Source organism: Myxine glutinosa, chromosome 2 (genome assembly GCF_964187855.1).
Source record: "Myxine glutinosa chromosome 2, kmMyxGlut1.1, whole genome shotgun sequence".
NCBI classification, from domain to species: domain Eukaryota; kingdom Metazoa; phylum Chordata; class Myxini; order Myxiniformes; family Myxinidae; genus Myxine; species Myxine glutinosa.
In genome coordinates, this window is record NC_136262.1 from 270,290,421 (window position 1) to 270,312,795 (window position 22,375).

The following is a 22,375-nucleotide window of genomic DNA, read 5'->3' on the forward strand; positions in this document are numbered from 1 at the left end:
AGTGTGCGTCCTCACTCCGGCTCGGTTAGCCGCCATTGCCCATGCGCTCCACGGGGTTACCACGAAGGGGCCGGCTGTCAGCTCCTCGTCAGGGGCGGAGCCGGTAACCCCCCCCGCACCCAATAAGAAGGGCGGGCCGATTCCATCTGGGGCGGAGCTAACGAGCCGAGGGCGTGTCACTCCCCGCCGGATATACGCAGCGACTTACCGGATGTGACGTCAGATGCGCCCCCGACTGAAGAAGACAAGTCGCGACCTTCCAGCGCTGAGAGCGACCTCCCCGCATCATTGGACCGGACCGGGTCGATTCTGTCCTTGAGCCAAGAGTGCACCTTGAGCCATCGATACCCGCTTTCCTTGCCATCAATCCCCGTGTGAGTCAGTTTTTGTCCTGTTTATCTGTCGTCTGTCAGGGAATAAGATAAGTGTGTCTAAGTGCCTGTCTTTCTATGCTGTCCCTCTTGTCGTTGTAATCTGACCTTCCGCCCTAATATAACCTCCTCCGGAGGTCTTGAGAACTGAACCCTTGGTGTCGTGTCGTTTTAATCCAGCCGTTGTGTCTTTTCCATCATTGATTTAGCATAGCGCGATTTAGTCAACGTTCGAGTATAATCGGGTAACTTGTGCGGACACGGCGGCCATTCCGCTCGGCCCACCCTAACATCAAAGTCGTGTCTGTAACAATTGGTGTCGAGGAGTGAGATTGGACCCGGAGCGCGTTTACGCGCTCGAAATTATAACAGCGAAATTTGATTGTGTTTTACAAAATATAAAAACCCGAATTTTGAAAGTCGCGCTATGGCAGACCAAGTCGGCTGGGTTCCGTTAGACGAGAGTGAGGCAGGGTCGGTCCAGGACCAAATTGAGGGACGTGAGGAGAGCGAAGCAGCGAGGGTAGCAGACGCACAAAATGGCGCCTCGCACATGGCCACGGCGCCCACGCCCGCGACCGTAGTAGCGCCGCTGGTAAATTTGGACCTTTTTTTCATACAAATGAAGGCCCTTATGGCCCAGAATAGCGAGCAAATGAGGGAGGAAATGAGGGCTCAGAGTGAGCGATTGGGAAACCAAATGGGGGTAATGGGAAACCAAATGGGGGTAATGAGGGACGAAGCGAGGGGTACCGGTGAGGGGTTAGACAAGAAATTTGGGAAGTTAGACAATAATTTTGAGGAGTTAGACAAGAAATTTGGGAAGTTAGACAATAATTTTGAGGGGTTAGACAACGGGATAAAAGAGGTGAGAAATGGGTTAACGGGGGTAGAAAATAGAATGGCTGCCCAGGAGAATCAAATGGAAGGGATGCAAAAGGGGTTAGAGGGGTTAGAAAACAGTATGGAAGGCAAATTGAGGGACATGAGGGACCAAGCGGAAAGGGAAGTTAAACAAATGGGGCAGCAGATAGAGGGGGTCAGAATGGGGGTAGAAACCAAACTGGATGCTCACAGGGAGGAAATGGAGCAGATGAGGGTGGCATCTGGGCAGGAGATGCAAGTGATGGGAGAAGAGATCAGAAGAGGAGTGAGTGAGGAGGTCGGAGGAGTGCGCGAGGAGGTGAGGCGCTGTAAGGAGCACATGGAGAAGGAGGTGAGAAAGGGGACTGTAAAGTTACAAGGGGGCATAGAGGACCTGACGCAGGAGGTGGAGCAGCTGACGGTGGGACAGACGGAGTTAGTGGAGCAGGTTCAAAGGAACACTGCGGTATTAGGAGGTTTAAAAGCGACACAGAAAGAACTAAAAGATGACTTGGTAGCGACGAAGAGGGAATGTCAGATGGTACGTGAGGGACTGACGAGGCTGGACGAGGTGATAGAGGTAATGGAGACGAAGGACCGGCAGGTGAGGACGCACCTGGAAACGGTCAAGGTAGCCTTGGAGGACGAGCTTGAGGAGACGTACCGGGGAATAAAAGAGGTGAAGCAGAAATTAGAAGAAGTGGAAGAAGGGATGAGCGAAATTAAGAAGCGACGGAGGGAGGATAAGAAGGAGATAAAAGAGGAGATAAAAGAATTGGTCCAAAGTCTGTGTTTGGATCGTGATGATGTGCTCATTAACCGGATGAGGGATTCGCAGGTGATGGAGGAGAAGCGAAGAGGAAGAGGACCCGGTGTAAGTGGTGACCAATATGGTCGTGCGTATGATGCGCCAGGGGATTTAAGAAGCTTGGGGGTCGAGATAGACCCGGGTGTTCGTGAGAGGCCGTTGGTGAAGTGTGCGACAGGTCCAGTGTGCGAAAAAGGAGGTGTGCAAGAAAGTCCGACTCTGGGGTGTGTGAGGAAAAAGTGCGTGCCAAGGAGTGAGGGTGCTGGCGAGAGTGAGTCGGTCGTAGCGCGTGTGCGAGGGGGTACATGGAAGCGCGGTGTGGTGAGTGTTACGGAGGAAGTAACGAGAGAGTGTACACCTGTGGTGAGTGTTACAGAGGATGTAACGAGAGAGTGTACACCTGTGGTGAGTGTTACAGAGGATGTAACGAGGAAGTGTACGCCTGTGGTGAGTGTTACAGAGGATGTAACGGGAGGGTGTGCGCGAGAAAGGTGTGTAACGGACGGGTGCATGAGGAAAGAGTGTGCCGTCGAGAGTAAGGGTGAGTGCGCTGTCAAGAGTGGAGGTGAGAGTAGTGAGAGTGAAACGGAGCGTGAGTTGGTTGTGACAGGTGAGCGAGGCTGTACACCTGGAATGGAAGGATGCACACCTGGAATGGTAGAGCGTGTGTGGGAAGGCACATTTGAGTTGGTAGTGAGGCACGTGGTTGGGTGTGCGAATGAGAGCACACCTGTGATTGTCACAGAGGAAGTGACAGAGGAGGGGGCGCGAAGAGGTGTGTTGGTGAGGTGTGCGACCAACGAATGTGTGCCAAAGTGTTCGGTGGTCAGGTGTGTGACCAAGGCTGTGAGTGGAATGAGGGTACCTGGGTGTGTAAGGAAAGGTACGAGGAGCATGGGAACGGCTGGATGTGTGAGCAAGGAACGGGCTTCGGGGTGTAAGCATGCAGGTGAAGCATCGACATTAAACGGGTTAGAGGTTAGGTCGACTTTTAGCCGAATCGGGCCCTCGGTGCGTGCTGGGCCTCGCTTTGAACGGCCGCGTCCGTGCTCCACTAGGCGGAGCGGGCAGCCCGATAGAAAGGGTCGTCATGGCGACCACTTTTTGTTGAGGCAGTCCGGCAGGTCGAGATCGGGACATTGGATGGCTCCACGCCGAGATGGTGCGTGGGATCTCGGCCCGGGTAAGCCCCCGTCCCTGCACCGAGTGCCGGACGCATCCAACCGCTGGCACAGAACAACCCGCATTCATGGCTTGGCTTTACGAAGCCGGGCTTTGGACAGGAATTGGCGCACCGAGAGGCATTAGTGAGTAGACTGGGTGATGAGGTTAGTGTTTTGGACCCAAAATTAAAGAAAAACAAAATTTGATGATTGGCAAGGGATTGGCAGTAGTGATTGGCAGATGGGTAGTGATTGGCAAATTTTTGATTTGTCGAAATTTGATGTGCAAAATTGGTAGTGAGCGATGGGCCCGGTGGGTAAGGCTGGCATCCCTGCCACCCTTCCCATGAGTGGGGCAAATGCGCAATAGCTTATGGGGTGTATGGCAGTGAAAACTAGCCCGGGTGGGTTAGGTTATATTGTAGGGATCTAGCGAAGATGACATTAGGTGACGTTAAGTTAGTTAGTGACTGATACCTGTAGTGGGGACGCAGGTAGATTAGTGTGGATTATAATGACGTGGGAGCGCAATAGTTTAAAGGGACGACTGGGAAGCGCAAGTTTCAGAAGGGAGTAGTTAGCTGAAATGATGCCGTGTGTGTGAGAATTGAACAGGTGTGATTGCACAGGTGTGCAACTGGACAGGTGTGTGGAACAGTGTGTGAGTAATGAGTAATGTGGATCAGCGCGAATGCGCTTGGGGAGAGAAGGGTGCAGGCAGCACCAAGAGTGAGAGCACAGGTGTGCAAGTACAGGTGTGTGGAGAGAGTTGGAGTAAGTGGTACGGAGTGGTGTGCATGGTGCGAAGGTGTGGATGGGGGAAGAGTGGACCCCTTTCACGAGTACCCGGGGCGGGTAGTGTAAGTGTTAGGTAGAGGGTATAGGTAAATTGTGGTTGGATATTGGCATTTGTGGTGCGGTTGCAGAATGGTGTTGTGGATGGGTGCATTAGTGTTGTGGAAATGGCTGGGCGTGTAGCCTGTTAGTGTGTGTAGTTGGTTGGGCACTCCACCACTGTGAGGATGTCGGCCAGGTGAGGCCGCAGGTGGGCTCTGGGAGCCGGTAGTTGTGAGTGGGTGCCTGAGGATCCCGGGTGTGGATCGGGCAGCCCAGTGCCAGAGAGGGCACCGAGTGGGGAGAGCGCCAGAGGGCCTTCCCCAGGTAGTTAGGTTAGGGTAAGGAGCAGGTAAGCTCGGAGGCAACTGCAGTGGTGGGGGTGTGCAGGTGGGTAGACCCGCTGGGAGAGGTACACGCCACAGCCCAGAAATTGTGCGAGGGCACCGGGAGATGAATCGGGGGAGTGAGACCCCAAATTGAAAAGTACCACAGTTTGGCCAATGGGAATTGGTTTTTAGAACCCATAGTGTAAGAGGGCCAATGGTTTGGCCGGAGAAAGACCCCGGGTAGTGTAAAGTTGTTAAAGTCATTTAGGAAATAGTTAGGATTGATGAACCTGTCGCACCATACGCAGCCACTTACCTGTGGTGATGACGACTCCACACCTGTGTTTTCTTTGTTCTGTGTGCAGGAACTGAGAATTGCTGTGTGGATTGGTGAGACGCATCACGACGTGGATGAGACATTGGGGTGATTCCATCTCTCCCTCCTTAGGAGGGACTGATGATGAATTGGTGATGGCAAATTTTGATGAGAGTTGGAAATGGCAAATTTGATTGGTTAGGAGGGAGAGAAGACGAATTTGGTTTATGGGAGGAACGGGGAAGACAGTAGGGACGTTTGTTGATTGGTAAAGTAGATGTTTATGGGTAGTGTTGTGTTTTGTGGATACAGTAAGGGGTAAGGGAGAGGCCATGTAGGTTACCTGGTGGGGGGGGGGGGGGGGGGGGCGTACGGTAGGAACGTACCTGTCTCACCTGGTTCCCATGTGCCCCCAGTGTGCATTACCTTGCATTGCGTGCACTTTTGCGCCCTTACCACCTTACTCACTTGTCTGCTTCTTTTGTCTCCCACCTCCGAGGATCTGGCTTTGGGGTAGAGAGAGAGGAGAGAGAGGTGCTGGCTTCGCAGTTGTGGGCCTGCACTTTCGCTGCTTGCTGCCTGGATCGATACACCATATGGACCGCAATGTTTGTGGCCACCCACCATGGACCGCAGTTCTTATGCGGCCAAGCACCACCCATGGATGGACCTATGGGTCAACGTGGCACCTATGCCATACAAGGTGAACCACTAACAGTTGGCCCCCTGACGGCCACAATAAAGAAATGGACGCGGTTGGCGCCTTTCTTTATTTTTCTAAGGAAGTAAGAAGGCCAAGTGCACCACACGAAGGCAAGACCAGCGGCAGAACATCGGCCGGCTGCGACACCACACAATGATCACCAAACATTTTATTGGTGCACCGGATGGTGCTGACTGTGTGATGGGGTGGTGCTTTTGGTGCTTGGAAGGGGTGCTCTGCACATTATTAAAGGCCGTAAGGCCACAGAGCACTCGTGGGTTGGTGTATCGATGCTGGCATGCGTGCTCTCTCTATGCATAACATCTGCATATGTTCCTCCAAAAAGTTAGAGTTAATAGTAGAGGGAACTACATCTGAGTGCCACACTAAAATAGGTAAAAATTTATCGGGTCGGGACGCGCCGAGGGTAGAGAAGGGTGCAATGTTGCGGATATGGGACTTGGCCTCAATATCCGCTTGTAAATACTCCCCTATTTCCCCAATACTCCCCAACTATCCCCAATCCCCCATTCCCTAGTCCCATTGCCTGTAAATAACACTCTGTAGAACCGACCTTCCCCTTTTTCCCCCATTAAATGTCGTGCCCAGGTCCACCGCATCTCACGTAGACAACTTTCGGACATCTTGCTAGTTATTCTTAGTCTATGTCAGTTAAGGACTCGTTTCCATTAATTCTGACTCTTCATTGCACCAGAATGTGATTATATGGCACCAGTAGTGAGTTTAGGACCTTCCCATACCTCCTCCCATCTTCTTCCCCAAACAACAACGACAACAACTACAACAACGGCGCGCGCGGGGAGTGTGCGTCCTCACTCCGGCTCGGTTAGCCGCCATTGCCCATGCGCTCCACGGGGTTACCACGAAGGGGCCGGCTGTCAGCTCCTCGTCAGGGGCGGAGCCGGTAACCCCCCCCCCGCACCCAATAAGAAGGGCGGGCCGATTCCATCTGGGGCGGAGCTAACGAGCCGAGGGCGTGTCACTCCCCGCCGGATATACGCAGCGACTTACCGGATGTGACGTCAGATGCGCCCCCGACTGAAGAAGACAAGTCGCGACCTTCCAGCGCTGAGAGCGACCTCCCCGCATCATTGGACCGGACCGGGTCGATTCTGTCCTTGAGCCAAGAGTGCACCTTGAGCCATCGATACCCGCTTTCCTTGCCATCAATCCCCGTGTGAGTCAGTTTTTGTCCTGTTTATCTGTCGTCTGTCAGGGAATAAGATAAGTGTGTCTAAGTGCCTGTCTTTCTATGCTGTCCCTCTTGTCGTTGTAATCTGACCTTCTGCCCTAATATAACCTCCTCCGGAGGTCTTGAGAACTGAACCCTTGGTGTCGTGTCGTTTTAATCCAGCCGTTGTGTCTTTTCCATCATTGATTTAGCATAGCGCGATTTAGTCAACGTTCGAGTATAATCGGGTAACTTGTGCGGACACGGCGGCCATTCCGCTCGGCCCACCCTAACATCAAAGTCGTGTCTGTAACAATATATATATATATATATATATATATATATATATATATATATATATATATATATATATATATATATATATATACAGTCACGTGAAAAAGTAAGTACACCCCACGTAAAGTTTTGACTTTTTCAACATATAGCTATTTGATCTTCATTTAAACAATATTTCATTTAAACAATTTAAACAATATTGATAGATAAAGGTGATATAATATCACAAATATCATGAAACATTTACATTTTGTAGTCCATTGTATAATTTAAATAAACATAAATGTAAATTTCGCATGTGGAAAAAGGAAGTACACCCCGACATTTATCATGACTTCAAATACCTAAAATTAGAATCAGGTGCACCAGCTCAGGTGCAAATGATAAGAACATCGTTAGAGAGGATCATGGAGGAACCTGTCTTATTTAAACCTCAGACATTTAGTTTGGTTTGCTCTTTGTTGTTGAAGTGTGCAGCGTCACCATGCCTCGATCAAAACAGCTCTCTGAGGCCTTCAGAAAGAAGGTTATAGATGCCTCTGAGTCTGGGAAGAGATTTAAAAAGATCTCCAAACAATTTGAAATAAATCATTCGACTGTCCGGAAGATCTTCTACAAGTGGAGAAGATTCCAAACAACTGCCAACTTGTTCAGGCCAGGCCACCCCAGCAAGTTCAGCCCGAGAGCAGACCGCAAGATACTGAAAGAAGTCTCTAAGAACCCCAGAATGTCATCACGGGACCTGCAGGTAGCTCTTGCCACTGTTGATGTCAAAGTGCACGAGTCTACCATTAGAAAGAGGCTGCACAAATTTGATCTACATGGGAGGTGTGCCAGGAGGAAACCTTTGCTGTCCAGAAAGAACATCAGGGCAAGACTAAAGTTTGCCAATGAACACCTGGGCAAAGACCAGCACTTCTGGAACAATGTGCTCTGGACAGATGAGTCAAAGGTAGAGCTATTTGGCCACAGTACCAGAAGACATGTTTGGCAAAAACCAAAGACAGCATTTGACCACAGGAACCTGATACCAACTGTAAAGCATGGTGGTGGAAATATTATGGCTTGGGGCAACTTTGCTGCATCAGGACCTGGGCAGCTCACCATCATAGAATCCACTATGAATTCTTCATTGTACCAGAGGGTGCTTGAGGATAATGTGAGGCCATCTGTTGGAGAGTTGAAGCTCAACCGAAGCTGGACCTTGCAACATGACAATGACCCTAAACATACCAGTAAATCCACCAAGGAATGGCTGAAAAGAAAGAAATGGAGGGTTCTGGAATGGCCAAGTCAAAGCCCGGATCAAAATCCCATCGAGACATTGTGGGGGGATTTCAAATGAGCTGTGCATGCAAGAAACCCCTCAAACATCACACAGCTGAAAGAATTCTGCATGGAGGAGTGGGCAAAATCTTTCGATGTCAGAGACTGGTAGACAGTTATAATTATAAGAAACGCCTACTCGAGGTTGTTTCTGCCAACGGGGGCAATACCACCTATGAGAGCCAAGGGTGTACTTACTTTTTCCACATGCGAAATTTGCATTTATGTTTATTTAAATTATACAATGGACTACAAAATGTAAATGTTTCATGATATTTGTTATATTACATCACCTTTATCTGTCAGTATTGTTGAAATGAAGATCAAATAGCTGTATGTTGAATATACATGTTGAAAAAGTCAAAACTTTACATGGGGTGCACTTACTTTTTCACGTAACTGTATATATGCAGACTTGGCACTTAATATGGAATTTTTTTTTTTCTTGACTTGGGTTTACTTTCTGAACTCAATATATCAATCTGGTGAGTTTATTTTACCCTTCGGTGATGTCTTTGTTGAAAGAACCATGTCACTGATTGTCTTTCGCAGCAAGAAGTCAATAACAGGATTATATCACAGGTGGCGTGACAAAATGTAAGGACAGGTACATTTGACGATTGGCTTCACAATCGGGTATATAAGGGTTGTTGCGTTCTGTATTAGTGGAAAACAACTGCTGCACGTCTACAAAAGTTATTGCTGCTTCCTCTGGAGATGATCCGTCAACTTGACAATGCTGTTCGTCATTGAGTGGTGGCTTTTCGAAATTCTGGCATGAAACAGCGTGCTATTGCTCGGCAGTATGGCATCACTCAAGGTCAGGTGTCAAAGATCCTGAAACGAAATGCTCAGAGGGGTATCCCTACTCCAATACCGAGGCCAGGACATCCACGCAGAACCACAGGGAGAGATGATCGCCAGCTGCACCGGTTAGTCTGCAAGGGCCGTACCAAATCAGCTAATCGGCTTCGGGCTGAGTGGCAGCAACTGATAAATGTGCCTGTATCCAGAAGGCTGGTCAACCAACGACTGGTTCAAGCAGGCTATCGTGCCAGGCGTACCCTGAGAAAGCCACGCCTGACCAGACAACACAGCCAGCGCCGATTGCAGTGGGCCAGAGAGCACCGTCAATGGCAGCCAGAACACTGGAATCACGTGACCTTCAGTGACGAGTCTAGATTTCTGGTCTATCGTCAAGATGGCCGCGTCCGAGTGCGCAGACAAGTGCATGAAGCCCACAACGAAGATTGTATAGTGCCAAGAGTCCAAGCTGGAGTTGGTGGGGTGACCGTTTGGGCTGCTTTTCATGCAGGGGGAAAAACTGACCTGGTTGTGCTGAATGGAAACCTGAACCAGTTCAAGTACAGGGTCATTCTGGAAGAAACATTGCTTCCATTTGCTTGTGCAGCCTTTCGAGGAAACTTTGTCTTCCAAGATGACAATGCACGGCATCATCGTGCTCGAATGATCCAACACTTTCTTGCTGATCGTGGTGTAGAGCATATGGAGTGGCCTGCGATGTCCCCGGATATGAATCCGATAGAGAACTTGTGGGCAGAATTAACGCGTCAAATCGACAACTGGGACCAGCAGCCTACCTCTGTGCGTGAATTGCAGCAGGCTGTTGTCACTGCATGGTAAGCGATTCCTGTCCAAACCTTGGCAAATCTCGTGAACAGCATGCCTCAACGTGTACGTGCTCTCCTGAATGCTAGTGGGGGTGACACCAAGTACTGAACTGTAATTTTACTGTCCGTAATCCCAGTCATAATTTCGCTTTTGTTGAAAAAAATTTTGGCTAATGTGCAAAATAAAGAAATACTTCTGGAAAACGTACAGAAGTTTAACACAGTACTGTCCGTGAATTGAGTTCGATATCAGTTTACATCACTTTCAAGGATCAATTTATTTGCTTCGAAATGTCAAATGTGGTTTTTGTTTCTTTTAAAGGTCACATTAACAAAATCTAGAATAATTTCAACATAATTCCAATGAACTTTTGGTTCTAAGACATCTTGAAAAGTAAGTTCACCCCCACAAAAAATATTCCATATTAAATGCCAAGTCTGTGTCTGTGTGTATATATATATATTAAATATATATATTAAATCAAAATGTCCGTTCGTTTGTGAACCTTCTCCTCTGAGCTCCCAAGGTGAATCGGAACGAAACTTTATAGAACATCTTTTACCACCCTGTACCTAAATAGGGGGTTTAAAACAGTTATTTTCTCAAAATTCATAACTTAAAAATAATCCGAGCCGCCACCTGTCGCCATGATCTCCGAGGGTCGATCCACAAATACAAATATTTATAAAAAGCCCAATTTTCATCTGATTTCAACACGGATATCAATATAATTAGATTGATGGTGAGCTCCGATCATCAAAAATGTGATCAGATGTGAGAAACAATTCTTCATTAAGACATTACCATGATCGGTAAAGTTCGGCAAAGAAGGAGTCGCGTGACCTCGGAAATGCACCAATTATTCAAAAACTGAAAATAGTACAAACACAACCTATACATCGATTTACAGGTAACTTTACTGCTCATCGAACATCAGCCTCAAGGGTGAAAACATATTTTGAACAAAAAAGGACCCACATGACGCCAACTCCAAACGGCCACTTGCCAACAGGTGAACCTCCACCGATTACCTCATCCTCACATCAAGGTGAGTTGTTGTTTTGCTCTTTGTTTGGGATTATATTGCTTTGAGCTCCCAACGTTAATCAAAACGAAACTTTCTACCATCAGATTTTTAACCACGATATAATGGTGGATATACCTGAATAGGTTATATACCATGATGAGGAGGACATTTGGCCCATTATCGTCGTGTTGCACTTCCAAGTTCATTTATTGATGAACCAGAGGTAATTTCTTTACTCCAGCTTCACTCTTACACCCTTTGGAGTGTTTCGACCCTTTCAGCACCTTACACCCTTTCCACCCCTTAGTCCCCTTCATTCACTTCACGCCCCTTATAACCCTCAACATGACACCTTCGGCCCTTTATTCCCCTTTGACACTTTCCACCCCTTAGATCCCTTCATACACTTCACACCCCTTTTCACCCTCAACACTACACACCTTCGACCCTTTATTCCCCTTAGAACCCTTTGACACTTTCCACCCCTTAAATCCCTTTGACCCTTTACACCCCCCTTTAGATCCCTTTACACCCGGCCCTTCGATCCCATTACACCCCTCCGAACACCTTTAGACCCATTTTAACCCTTTACATCCCTTACACCCTTTATACCTTTTTACACCCCTTAGAGTGTTGGTTTTATACCGTGAAAATGAAAAGCAAGAAAGAAATGCACAAACTTGAAGCTTCCTTCCATGAAAAGCTGTGGGTCTTTCACCTCGCATACCTTGTGGATATTTTTGAGCAACTGAACAGACTGAATCTAAGGCTGCAAGGAAAGGGAACAACTATCATTCAGTTCATTGACACTCTTAGTGTATTTATACAGAAGCTTGAAAACTGGAAACGAAAGGCTGAGGAAGGGAACTTTACCATGTTCGAATCTCTTTCAGAAGTCACTATTAATGAGCCGTTGGATCCTGGCATTGCAAAGGATGTCGTGACACTCCTCAGCTGTCTCCGAGAAGGATTTCTGCAGTACTTTCCAGAAATTGGGAGAGAAGGACTGGCGCTCATGAGGAATCCTTTTCTTGTTAAAGTCAGTGACGTCCAGGATGATCTGCAAGATGAACTGATTGAATTTAAAAATGATTCTGGATGCAGAGATGTCTTTGAAGCTTCCTCTATCTCTGAGTTTTGGCCAAAAATGGTGGGAAGCTACCCCAACATTGAAAAGGAATGCCTTCGGAAACTCCTGCCCTTTGCAACAACTTATCTTTGTGAATCAGGCTTCTCAACGTTGGTGCAGCTGAAGACAAAGGCTCGGAACCGCCTTGAATGTGAGGCAGATCTTCGATGTGCGCTTTCTACAACATAACCTAGGATTTGGAAACTGGTGCAGAAATTTCAGGAGAACATCTCTCATTAAAGTAACTTCTGGTTAAACTGGTTTGAGTTTTTTTTTTCAATTGGCAGATACTGCAATGTTTTGTGTTACAGCCCACAAGCAAAGCACCCTGGAGATGAGTTTTCAAATATTTTTTATTTTCCTGGTTATTATTGCAATGTGTTAATAGAGTTTCATTTCTTCATTTAAAATAAATGTTTGTTTTTTTATGGAAAAGCCTTGAAATCTGAAGTGTTCATTTGCCTTATCAATTGATTTTCTTGATGTTCTGTTCTAAAAATTTCTCGCAAGACCCTTTGTCACAAATAAATTTGCTTTACTTCACTCGCATTAATTCATTTCACAAATAAATTGTTCAAATGAGAAATATTGTTCCATTAAATACTCTAAAAGTCGAAATTGAATTAAGTTGTGGTTCTTATTGACATTTCTTTGGTTTCAAAAAATTGCTATGATCCCCACCGGGCCATAACATGTCAGGTCAAAAGCCAGTTGGGCCACATAGTGAAAAAAGTTGGGAAACACTGCCATAGACCTTTTACATTTTTTTTTTTTTTTTTTTTTTTTTTGTATACAAGATCGAGGCTCGTGAAAGAGCGAACATTAATCACACAGAAAGACAAACAGACACATAAAACAAATAACAACGGGAGCGGTAGACAAGATGGGGAGAGAGGGGGAAGGACACAAACACAACATTTGAGAGCAGGGACCGAGAGACATGGAGACATCGAGAGATCTGTGGGAGGGAGAGGGCTTTGGGGGGGAGGCATGTGAAGGGGGGGAGGCATGTGAAGGGGGGGAGGCATGTGAAGGGGGGGGGGGGGTGGGAGAGGTATAAACATATGGACACTGCCAGGATTTCCAGGAAATAAGTTGGAATTTCAAACAAGGTGGATCTGGGGTGAATTAGTGGGGGTAGAAAAGATCAAGGTTATGGATGGGGGAAGATAAGAGATGGTGGTGAACAGCTGTTTTAAAGACCTGGAGGGAGGAGAGGGATTGAAGGGAGTGTGGGAGTTTGTTCCACAGGCGGGAGAAAAGAGGAATGAAAGAGTGAAGGTGAGCAGAGAGCCGAGATTTCGGCAGTTTAACCATCAGAGGGTTGCTGGCAGATCTTGTGCGACCTGTAGGAATATTTGGGGGACAGAGCACAGAGAGAGCTGGGGGAGCAAGGCCGGAGAGGAGTCGGTAGAAGACAGAAAGACCACCTACCTGCCTGCGGTGAGTGAGTGAAAGGCCCTCAGAGATAGCTTCATCGCGGGAGATTCCAATGATTTTGAAAGCTTTGGATTCAACAGCGTGAAGCCGAGCCAGGTGTGAGGCAGGAGCACCAGCCCATAGGGGAGAACAGTATTCCATTGAGCTGCGGATGAAAGCCTTGTAAGTGGTGAGGAGCTCAGGTGTGCCGAGGAAGGACTTCACACGACGGAGGATGCCCAGTCGGCGACTGGCTTTGGAGGCCAGCTTGGAAATGTGGTTTTCCCAAGAAAGATCATGGCAGATAGTGAGACCCAAAAGCTTGAGTGACAGAACTTCTTGGAGAGGATTGTTGAGAAAGTAGATGGGAGGGTTGTCCAGTCGATCTTTTCGGAGAGACATAGTAAGAGAGTGAGATTTGGCAGGATTGAAAGACATGTTCCACTTGTTTGACCAGTCTGTGATTTTGTCCAGGTCTTCAGAGAGTGAGGAGGCTGCAGACTGCCGATCTGAGGGAAGAGGAATGGAGCGGCAGAGAGTGGAGTCATCAGCAAAGAGATAGAGAGGATTTTCCAGAGAGTCAGAGAGATCATTGATAAAGACCAGAAAAAGCACAGGGCCCAGCACACTTCCTTGGGGAACTCCAGCCTGAACAGGAAGGGGAGATGAGAGAAATCCATTCAGGGCCACACGTTGACTACGACCAGAGAGGAAGTCCGCAAGCCATGCATGGAGATTTCCATGGATACCATAGGAGGAGAGTTTGGTGAGCAGAGCTGGGTGCCAGACCGTATCAAAGGCCCTTGATATGTCAAGGGAGACAGCTCTGATTTCCTGTTTGGCATTGAGGACCTCCATCCATTGTTGAGACAGCAGAAGCAGCATGTCCAGAGTAGAGTGACCTGGTCTGAAACCAAATTGATGATCAGAGATCAAGCCATTGGAGAAGAGGAAAGATTTCATATCCGAAGCAATGATGGATTCCATGACTTTGCTGATAATTGGGAGCAGGCTGATTGGTCTGTAGTTGCAAGGATCTGTTTTTGCACCTTTTTTGTGTAAAGCGGTAATGTTAGCTGATTTCCAGGATGCTGGCAGATGACCTTGAGCAAAAGATAGGGTGAAAAGAACAGAGAGAGGGTGAGATAGAGCGGCAGAGCAGGATTTTAGGACCCGTGGGCTGATGCCGTCTGGTCCAGTTGCAGAATCAGAGTCGAGGTTTGACAAAAACTCCTCCACCTTGTCAGGAGAGAAGGACACAGAGTCCAGGAGCAGTTGGGTTCGACTGGGAAAGGTGGGAACAGAGAGAGATGGGTTTGGGACTAAGGATTTCGAGGCGAACACAGAGTTGAGGCATTCGGCTTTGTCACGTGCGATGTCAACTGTGTGGCCATTTGAGGTAAGGGAAGGGATGGAGGGGGAACAAACACCAGAAACGGATTTGACCAGACGCCACCAGGATTTGGAGGAAGGAGACAGGTTTGAGAGTTCATTCTTGAGTGAGGAGAGATAGTGCTTCCTGGCACTCCTGAGGGTAGACACACACTTGTTCCGAGCTTGGTGGAAGGAACTGAGATTTCCTTCAGTTGGATTAGCCTTCCAAGAGGCAAAGGCAAGTTGTTTCAGGGCAACTGCCTCACCACAAGATTCAGTGTACCATGGACGGGAGGAAGGGTAAGACAATTGAAGGCGAGATGGGATAAATCTGTGCATGAGAGAGATCAGTTTGCTTTGGAAGAATTCCCAGGAAGAATTGATGTCAGAGGCAGTGGAGATGGGAGACCAATCCAGACGATTGATGGCTGCTTGAAGACCGTCCCAGTCGGCCTGAGTGAAATGCCAGACTCGTCGACGCTGAGGAGGCTCTCTGAGAATGGCCAGAGAGATGTCCACTTTGACAAGCACATGATCAGAAGAACCGATTGGAGCAGAAGAAGAGCAGCAGACATTAGCAGGGAAGTTTGTCATAACCAAGTCTAGAAGAGAAGATACTCCATTAGCTGAGATCCGGGTCGGGAAATTGACAGATTGTGTCAATCCCAGTGAGTCACAGAAGTCCTTTGCTGAGGTGCCATGACTAGTGAGAGAGGAACCCACACCCAACCAGGTGGCATGATGACAGTTGAAGTCACCACATATGAGGAAGAGAGAGTTGGGATGAGTGGATAGAAGTTGGTCCATGTTGTCAGACATTGAAATGTAGATGGAGTCATCACTGTTTGGGGGACGGTACAGAACACATATGAACAAAAGGTGGGAGCGGAGAGGAAGCCGTAACCAGAGGTACTCCTGCGGGTGAGGAGGAAAGAGAGCAGTGCAAGGAGAGTGAGGAAGAGAGTTTTTGACAAAGATAGCCACCCCACCACCAGGCCGAGGCTCAGGTCTATCATACCGGAGGAGGGAGTAACCAGGAAGAGATATTAAGGAATCAGAGACATCTTGAAGGAGGAAAGTCTCTGTTAAGCAGATCAAGTCTGGATTGTCAGAAGCAACCTGTATGGAGAGATCAGTCAGGTTTGAGCGAAGGCCCCGGATGTTTGAGGTCCATACCGTTAATGAAGAGAGAGGGGGAGCATCGGGTGCAGGACAGGGGAGGGGAGGAGTAGGGTAAGATGAAGGATGAGAGGGGGAGGTAGGGAGAGCAGTTGATAGTGTTTCAGATGTTGCAGAAGAGTTCCAAGAAAGGGAAGGATGAGGAGGATGAAAGGTTTGCTGGTGAAGGGATGCGGCACAGTGAGGGGTTGTTTGAGGGGGGGCAGAGGAAAGTAGAAGGTTTGGGGGGGGTGGAGGTATGAGATAGAAGGGAGACGAAGTGGGGAGGAGGCAGCTTGGAGGAGGAGGGGGGAGGAGAGAGAATTGGAGAGGAATGGTATGTGGGGAGAATTGAATGGGAGGGATTGGGGGGGGGGTTTTGAAGGGCAGGAGTGAGGGGGGAGTTTAGGAGGGGAGGGGCAAGGGGGGAGTTTTGGAGGGGAGGGGCAAGGGGGGAGTTTTGGAGGGAAGGGGAAAGGGGGGAGATTAGGAGGGGAGGGGCAAGGGGGGGGGATTAGGAGGGGAAGGGTAAGGGGGGAGTTTAGGAGTGGAGGGGCAAGGGGGGAGTTCAGGAGTGGAGGGGCAAGGGGGGAGTTTCGGAGTGGAGGGGCAAGGGGGAAGTTTCGGAGTGTAGGTGCAAGGGGGGGGATTTGGATGGGAGGGGCAAGAGGGGAGTTTAGAAAGTGGATGATTAATGAAAGACGAACATTGATAACAAATTGGGTTTGTTGTGATTTTCAAGTTAGCAATCCGGTTCAGGATGATGAAGGAGGGATGGAATGAATGTGAATTTAGACCATGTAGTGAGGGAGACGTATAAGATATTGAATTTCTTTTTTTTGAAGTGGAATGAGTTGGAGAGGAAATTGAGAAAAGCCTTTTAAATAGGAAGAAAAACAGCGTGTTGTAATATATACACAAAGAATTAAGTTAAGCACCCCCCCGTTTTTTTACAACCTCGCACATTACAAGTTTGTTGTCATCAAAACAGTGTAATATACCCATGATATTGCTATATTTTCTGGAGAAGTGATATTATGGTCACATAAAAACATAACAATCATGCCGTTTTCAATATTTTATTCTGAATAATTTAAGGTGAAATTTTTTGGGAATTTTAGGCATATTTTCACCTCAATTTAAGTATGGAGCTATAGGTCCATCACGGACAGTGTGGATGACGTTTATGTTTTCTAACGTACAGTCATTGTTCTGAGAAGACCTCTAGCGATCTTTGCGTCAATAACGTGTGGAGGACCCACGTGATCGGATCACTGACTCAACCCTACGTCTCATAGACCCTGTAAGCCGTCGTATGCGTTGCTGTGGCAGGTTGTTCCATTCCCGATGTAATGCACGTTCCAATTCATCCAGATTGGCTATTGGAGGGACCATCTTCGCAATTTGTCGTCCCAACATGTCCCAAACGTGCTCGAGGGGGTTCAGGTCAGGACTGTACGCAGGCCAGGGGATGGTTGTCACAGCACCTTGCTCCATCCGATCACGTGGGTCCTACACACGTTATTGACGCAAAGATCGCTAGAGGTCTTCTCAGAACAATGACTGTACGTTAGAAAACATAAACGTCATCCACACTGTCCGTGATGGACCTATAGCTCCATACTTAAATTGAGGTGAAAATATGCCTAAAATTCCCAAAAATTTTCACCTTAAATTATTCAGAATAAAATATTGAAAACGGCATGATTGTTATGTTTTTATGTGACCATAATATCACTTCTCCAGAAAATATAGCAATATCATGGGTATATTACACTGTTTTGACGACAACAAACTTGTAATGTGCGAGGTTGTAAAAAAAACGGGGGGGTGCTTAACTTAATTCTTTGTGTATACCACTGAATAAAAAACAGAAGGGGAAAGGTTAAACATATTTAAAAATATTTAAACAGAACTATGAACAATCTTATATGCACAAAAATACCAACGGGGGGAGAGCCGAGAGGGACCACCACGAGTCACGTGAACAGGGCAAACGGTGGATGGCAAGGAGATAATGGGGGTGGGGCGAACAGCACACCTGGACAGAAAATACAGGATGAGACAACAGTACACGTGGAGAAAAGAAAATAAATGTTTTTGGTTTTTTTTTTGTTTTTTTTGGGGGGGGGGGGGGGGTGGGGATTTAGAACGTTAGACAGTATTATGTTCGGGGTAGAAGGGAAAAAACCAAGAGCCAAGCAAAACACACTTAAGTTAACAAAACACCGACGGGGGTACAACTACAGTACAAGGCCACACACGAGGAGCAGAACACGATTAATTAAATACGAGTTACAGGAAATTCAAACCAAAACTAACTATAATCAAACAATATCACATGGACGATAAAATAACGAATTGAAATTTGACAATCTATCTGGGGAAATGGGGGAGAAACACGTGGTCGAAGAACGAACGAACGAATAAGAAAGAATAAACGAATGAGCACAGAGAAGGTAATGTCTTTTTTTTTTGTTTTTTTGAGTTGAGATTTACATAAGGAAGTAGGCTTTGGGGTGGAAAGACTGCGAAAACAGAGAACGAAAGTTATTGGATCACAAACGACAGGCGCTGAAAGAAAAACAAAGCCTCAAGGTTGTACAGTGTACACTGTACAGGGCCTCGAGACGACACGAATTAACGCGATTTTCAATACAGGTATGAAAGATTTGCACCGAAAATCTTTGACGGGACAATATACGTACATACACCATAAAAGAAATACAGTTATAACGAAAATACAAATTGGAACAATGACTTAACTTCGATTTCGATGGAGAGCGTGGAGACCTGCGAAAAAACGAACCGTCGCCAGCAAGACCGGAAACGGAAGTCGTTTCCGGTCTTTAGACCTTTTTACACCCCTTAGCCCTTTTACACACTTGAGACCCTTTCATACCCATTTCGACCCTTTTGAGACATATACACGTTTTGATACTTTTCAGACCTATTAACTTTTCAAGACACTTTGGACAATACAAGACCATCTGGACAATTTATGACCATTTGGACACTTTTGACCCCTTTTGCTCGTTCGCCCTTACGACACCTTCAGACCCCATTTGGCCCTTTAAACACTTTAGTCCCCTTTATGACCCTAAAAATACTTTCGACCCCTTAGAAAATTCGAAAAAAAATCCTCCCAAAATCGGTTTTGATTAGGAAATCGATTGGAAATCTCAGCTGATAGAATGGAATGAGGTTGTTGAGGTTACCAGCTGCACCCATTGCGACATCTGATCTGCTCACCGAATATTTTCACTGAATTCCCAGGCTAACCTGGGAATGGGCTCACCTGGCTACCCCCCAGGCTAACCCCCGCTCTAGCGGGGAAAATGGCCTTAAAACGATCATTCATTCATTCAATTCCCATTTCTATCAAGACACACTCCAAAGGAAATTGCTCATTTCCATTTCAGGTGAGACATCTACGAACCTCCGTCATTTGCCAGTATATTATATATACTCATTCGTCATATGCCAGTATATTAGTCCCCCAAATATTCCTGCAGGACGCACAAGATCTGTCAGAAACCCCTTTCTGGTGAAACTGCCAAAATCAAAACTCTGCTCACCTTCACTTTTTCATTTCTCTTTTTTCCCAACCTCTGAAACAAACTCCCACACTCTCTTCAATCCAACTGCTCCCTCCAGGTCTTCAAAACAGCTGTTCACTGCCATTTCTTATCTTCCCCATTTTAGCTTTTACACGAGCCTCAATATTGTATCGAAAAAAAAATATATATATATCCAAAACCTTCATCTTTTCTGCCCTACCCTACCCTACCCAAATCCACCTCCTTCAAATTCCGTTTTCTTTCCTGAAAGTCCTTGTAGTGTCCATTTGTTTATCCCATGTACCCCAACCCTCTCCCTTCTACAGATCTCCTGATGTCCCTGGGCTCTCTTGTCGTCGTGCTTCCCCCTCTCTCTGCCCTTCTTGTGTCCCGCTCCCTTTATTATATGTTCTGTGTTTTATCTCTTATATGAGCTTCGACCTTGTAAACAAAAGAAAAAAAATTCATACGATTCGAATTGCAAGCTTCAGACATCAGTGTTGGTGGGACCGGTCAGTGTCGGTAGGACAATGATAATTTTTCTCAGTGGGCATTTCGAACAGTAGAAGTGCGTATTCAGAGATCCAGATCGACAATTAAACTTCGCAGAACCCAAATACAGGACGTCTCATTTGCACCAGGTTAACAGTAACAGGTTAAATATTAAATTTCCTCTTTCTCTCCTGAAATTTCACATGAGCATCAGGTTATTGCCAAGACTTGTGCTCGATTTAGAAACGTTTTTTTTCTTTTATACATTATCCCCAAAGTTCAAACAAGAGAACATTACATTTGAATTTCCTATTGTAAATGTTGTCGAGCACAAAGAAAATACAGAGTGTAAAACTTACATTTGAATTGACAAGTGCAACCCTCAGGTGAGTTCCACCAAGGTCTATGGCCAACGCGCTCTGCGTTTCCAAGATGTGGTCGATGTCGTGAAACACCGAGTCGTACACAGGGGGGAAGCAAAACTTCTTCTGCAACGGTTTGTCTTTGTCGATGGACTTCATGAATTGTATGATACGGGGAACAGCTTGTCCGTCTCCGTATATCTTGGAGCTTTGGACGAAAACAAAATCGGAGTGAATGATCGGAGTGAATCGAAACATTTCACTCCGATCTGTGTGTAATGTCTGTCTCCATTTATAAAACCTCGATAATCAAATACAGAGTAATCAAACCGAATGCTGAAGCCACAATTAGAATAATAAAACAAAATTATCTGGTGGAGTAGGAAGGAGAGAGAAAGGGAGGGAGGGTGATAGAGATATAGGAATCACATTATTCATAATACATGCAAGCGAAGAGGAACAGACATCAAGAAGCTGAGAGTGGACCGATCGTGTCGTTTCCAAAAGTGAAAATGTGGATCCATTACCATGGATAACGCTTCCCGTACTGAAGCTGCAGTGCGTGAATTAGTTTGTTTTTCGCATCAGCATCTCGTACATGAAGAACATTCTCTCCTGGATTGGAGCACAAAATATGTTTGGGTGTCGGTCAAGTGTCAATGAGGCGTTGGGGGAGGGGAGGAGGGAGGGGAGAGGGGGAGGGGTAATGAGGAGGAGGAGGAAGTGGAATAAATAAAAACCAAATGCAGTGTCACCAAATGAAGTAGGGTCTCTGATGTGAAAATTGTAGTTACTAAATTATGTCACGTTTATTACATTTTCATCAGGGAGGCAGCGTGTACACCAACATACCCGTTTCCCTGCCCGTCTGCCTCGAGCCAACGTTAACGACGGCCGTCCCGAAGGCCCCGGCCTCCCGCACGCCACAACTGCTATTTCCGATCATACATGCGGCGTGTGCCACCAGCTGGATGAAATGGTCGAAGGCAATGTGCTTTACGGCTCGAAACAAAGGGTTCTGCTCAATTCCCTTTATCCTCATCGCACGAACCATTTCCTTACTACCTGAATAAATGATATAAATGTGTACACACGCATTAGAAATGGCTTACCAGCACAAGTATTGATTCTTTTACACACGTGCTTGTGCATAGATTAAAAATCATCACAATCAATACGACATCTGATCACAATCCATGGAGCTACACAAATAACGCTCCCCAGCTGCAGCATGTGTGCATAATTTCACAGGTTCAGAAATGATAACAAATTCACTGTGACAGGAAACAAACATTAAAAGGGAACAAACAACAAACATGTTTTTACTACCGATGGAAACCCATAGGTACGTGAATCACTGAAGCATTTCGGTTTAATTTGGTGTAAAACTTATAATAAACATTTTTAATCACTCCGCCAAATGGCTGCCTGTGCAGTCACTTTTCACTCCGTTAACAATGGTGGTGACGTGGTGGTCGATCAACTCACCTGAGCATGAGGCATTCGTTAACAACATGTGTATGATCAATATGAGCAGGGCAGGATTAAGTAGTGCATGGACCTGAGGTGCACGATCCTTTCAGGTTAGTAAGTTGGACTGTGTGGTAATCTGGCACAGAATACGAGTGTGCCTGTGTTAATGCTCACATTAACTACACGTGCGTCATCAACATGAGCATAACTGTGTTAATGCTACCATTAACTACACGTGCGTCATCAACATGAGCGTAAGTGTCAATGCTCACATTAACGACACGTGTGTCATCAACATGAGCATAACTGTGTTAATGCTACCATTAACTACACGTGCGTCATCAACATGAGCATAACTGTGTTAATGCTACCATTAACTACACGTGCGTCATCAACATGAGCGTAAGTGTCAATGCTCACATTAACGACACGTGTGTCATCAACATAAGCGTAACTGTGTTAATGCTCACATTAACTACACGTGCGTCATCAACATAAGCGTAACTGTGTTAATGCTCACATTAACTACACATGTGTCATCAACAT

The 22,375-nt window shown here is 46.6% G+C and overlaps 1 protein-coding gene across 2 annotated transcripts in view; it reads right to left on the reverse strand.

The window, feature by feature from the left end:
- GNE (glucosamine (UDP-N-acetyl)-2-epimerase/N-acetylmannosamine kinase) overlaps positions 1–22,375 on the reverse strand; it is a 169,299-nt gene that overhangs the window by 137,526 nt on the left and 9,398 nt on the right. For both annotated transcript variants that reach the window (XM_078772556.1, XM_078772555.1), the window contains exons 4-6: positions 21,209–21,421; positions 20,884–20,971; positions 20,354–20,564 (exon numbers count right to left, since the gene is read on the reverse strand). In XM_078772556.1, coding sequence (XP_078628682.1) covers positions 20,354–20,564; positions 20,884–20,971; positions 21,209–21,421 — 512 coding nt within the window. The remainder of the gene's footprint in view (positions 1–20,353; positions 20,565–20,883; positions 20,972–21,208; positions 21,422–22,375) is intronic.